At 44.9% G+C, this 3,312-nt stretch overlaps 1 protein-coding gene across 1 annotated transcript; it reads left to right on the top strand.

The window, feature by feature from the left end:
* Positions 1-838: 838 nt before the first annotated feature.
* Positions 839-1,798, top strand: LOC103560512 (olfactory receptor 10Q1-like). Its single transcript, XM_008534640.2, has one exon. It carries the CDS (start codon positions 839-841, stop codon positions 1,796-1,798), a length of 960 nt encoding a protein of 319 aa, XP_008532862.2.
* Positions 1,799-3,312: the final 1,514 nt, after the last annotated feature.

Genomic DNA, 3,312 nt, shown 5'->3' with positions numbered 1-3,312 from the left:
TGTTTCAGCATGGATGTAGACAATACAATTCCAGATCCTTTGCAAATCTGAAAAATTCTTTTTGATATTTTTATACATGGATGACAACTTGATTGGGCATAAGATCTCTTAATCATGATTTATTTTTCTTAAAATACTTTGGGTAGTAATCCATCATCTCCTGAATTTTTGTATCATAAAAAGTATATTTTACATCCAAATCTGCCAGAAAGTGGTGACTTTTTGGAAAGTGGTTAGTTTTTCTTTCTTTTTGTCCTCCGATGGATGTGTAGTTTCCTCATCATCTTTTGTTATCTCAGCCAGCTCCACTCTTGTTTCTGCCTACCATGCATCCAATGTTTTTACCAGTCAGTACATTTGAACCCTAAAGTTTGGGTTGACAGTTGAAGCCTTACAGAAACTACTCTAATGAGGGAAAATATATAAGTGGCATATGTCAGGATAACATTGGAATAAAGATGTGTGCTCAGTCCTCTATAAAACCACAACATCCAGATTAATATGAAGAATTCCATCATTCAAAGTTTCATCTGTAAAATAAATGTCTACAATTATACAACTATGAATCTTTTGCAAAAGCAAAGAACTAGCAACTGTGAACTTAGAGTTAAAGACTGATGTTTAAAGACTTTTTAGAAATCTATTTCTTTGTTTTCAGGAACACACATATGAAGAATTCTAAGGGCTACTATTCCATTTCTTTTATTATTATTACAATCTTGATGACAATTAGGTAATTCTCATATTAGAAACAAAACTTACAATCTTTTATTTTCTTCAATCGATAAAACTACTCAGCAAAGAAAGTTTCAGCACTTTCTCTTCTTTTGCAGGAGACATGTTTTCTAGGAGCCCTGTTCTCAACCAATCTGGCCCCACTGAATTTGTGTTCCGTGTATTCACCACTGTCCCTGAATTTCAGGTCCTCCTCTTCTTCCTCTTCCTCTTCCTCTACTTGATGATCCTCTGTGGCAACACAGCCATCATCTGGGTGGTGTGCACACACACCTCCCTCCGCACTGCAATGTATTTCTTCCTGTCCAACTTGTCCTTTATAGAAATCAGCTACACCACCGTTGTGGTGCCTTTGATGCTTTCTAACATTTTAGGGGCCCAGAAGCCCATTCCACTGGCTGGCTGTGGAGCTCAAATGTTCTTTTTTCTCACACTTGGTGCTGCTGACTGTTTTCTCTTGGCAATCATGGCATATGATCGTTATGTGGCCATCTGCCACCCACTACACTACACCCTCATCATGACCCAGAAGCTGTGCATCCAGATGGTGGCCAGTGCCCTGGGCCTGGCCCTCTTCCTCTCCCTGCAGCTCACATCCTTAATCTTCACCCTGCCCTTCTGTGGGCACCACCAGGAAATCAACCACTTCCTCTGTGATGTGCCTCCAGTCTTGCAGCTGGCCTGTGCTGACATCCACGTGCACCAGGCTGTCCTCTATGTTGTGAGTATTCTTGTTCTGACTGTTCCCTTCAGCCTTATTTCTGTCTCCTATGTGTTCATCACCTCTGCCATCCTGCGCATCCATTCTGCTGAGGGCCGCCGCCGGGCCTTCTCCACATGCTCCTCCCACCTCACTGTGGTCTTGCTGCAGTACGGCTTCTGTGCCCTGGTCTACCTTCGTCCCCAGTCCCGCTCCTCAGTGGATGAGGACCGCCAGTTTGCCCTTGTTTACACTTTTGTCACTCCCTTACTCAACCCCCTGGTTTATACCCTCAGGAACAAGGATGTCAAAGGTGCCCTGAAAAAGGCCATCGGTATCAAAGGAACTGTGGAAACTCTCTGAAGGTTTAGGGGGACTTGGAAGAGGTACCTGAGCATGTGACAACAGTGAAACTCTTACACATAAATGAAAGTTTTATATTTCATTTGCTACAATTTGTGCTTTTGTTAATTCTTTGTTCCTAATATCCTTAGTTGCTACAGTTCACTCACATTTTCTAAAATTTCTCTGAAACTGTAAAACTCTAAAAGTGGGGACAAAGGAACTATAGGCCCCATATTGAAAGATTTATGTTTCCTCTGAAGCAACTTTATTATCTTTGAAGCTTCCTCCTTAGGAGCAGTGGTACTGACTCCTTGAATAGTGCCTCAGATGAAAAATGTTCAGGTCAAGATGGCAGCATAGGCAGACTCTGAACTCACCTCTTTCCATGGACACAGCAAACTTACACCTACAGTTGGAACAATTACCCCTGAGAGAGAAGCAAAAACTGGATTTAAGAAAAACCTCCACAACAAAGGAAGATGCTGACTGAGATGGAAGAGGCAGAAATTCCTTCCTGGAGCCAAAAAAGCCATGTTTGAGCCATGGCACTTCACAGCCAGCTGGGAGCAATCCTAAAGTATGAAGCCTTCCCTAGAGAGAGGGGGATCTGAGCAGGGGAGTGTTACCATAATAAGCAGCTTTTGGAATCAGCACAACCAAGACAAGAGTCATAATATCTGGCTTTGCTGGCTATTAACTACAGTGCAGAATATCCCCAGAAAAGTTATCTGACACAAAGGGAAAAAAGCCTATTCTTAAAGGGCCCATGGACAAATTCACCCCTTTTGGAAAGTAACGTAAAATTACCAGAAAGAAAGATGCACAGTCCTTTTGTGAAAAGAGACTCACTTATAGGCTCTGGGTGCATCTTAGTGAGAAGTGAGACCTCCCCAGGGTGGGACCACCTCTCCAGGGTCTGAAACATTGGTGGCAGCCATTATTGTGATCTAGTACAGGTGTGCTGACACAGACACTGGCAGATGCCATTGAAGTTCTTCCCTTGGCCTGTTAGCCCAGAAGTTTGCCACATCCAATTTAATCCAGTTCAGCCAGGACAGGCAGCCCACCCTATGGCCTGGCCCTAACCAACAGCAGGCCCTTGGGCAACTAGGGTTTTCCCATAGGCAGGGTGCCTGGAACCTCTGTGGCCAGGTGGGTTGGTCCACCTCTGTGAGACAGAGCATGTGCAAAGGCTTGGCCTGCATTGGTGGAGGGTGTGGAGCTTTTGTGGCAGTGAGGTGATGGCATCCACTTCAGTGGGTTGGGGAGTGCACATGGGGCAGGAATGTGTTGATGGGCTGTGTGGCCCTGTGAGTGGTGGGGCTTGTCAGCTGCAGTAGACTTGTGCTTCTCAAATAGCCACATAGGGGATTGGCCCCACCTTCAAAAGCCTGAAAAAACTGGGTACTCGCATGCCTGGGGCTGGCCCCACTGAGCTGCAATCCTGAGAGAGCTGACAACAGCATGGAAGGCCAGAGGCATACAGCAGTTGTAAGGCCCTGAGCCTAGCAACCAGCCAGACTAGAGTCCTA

Source organism: Equus przewalskii, chromosome 11 (genome assembly GCF_037783145.1).
Source record: "Equus przewalskii isolate Varuska chromosome 11, EquPr2, whole genome shotgun sequence".
Classification (NCBI taxonomy): Eukaryota; Metazoa; Chordata; class Mammalia; order Perissodactyla; family Equidae; genus Equus; species Equus przewalskii.
This window is presented reverse-complemented; position numbering and strand designations above follow the sequence as displayed.

What these genes read in the sequence shown, in the direction of transcription:
- LOC103560512 (XM_008534640.2), top strand. Translation starts at nt 839, where the DNA reads ATGTTTTCTAGGAGCCCTGTTCTCAACCAATCTGGCCCCACTGAATTT.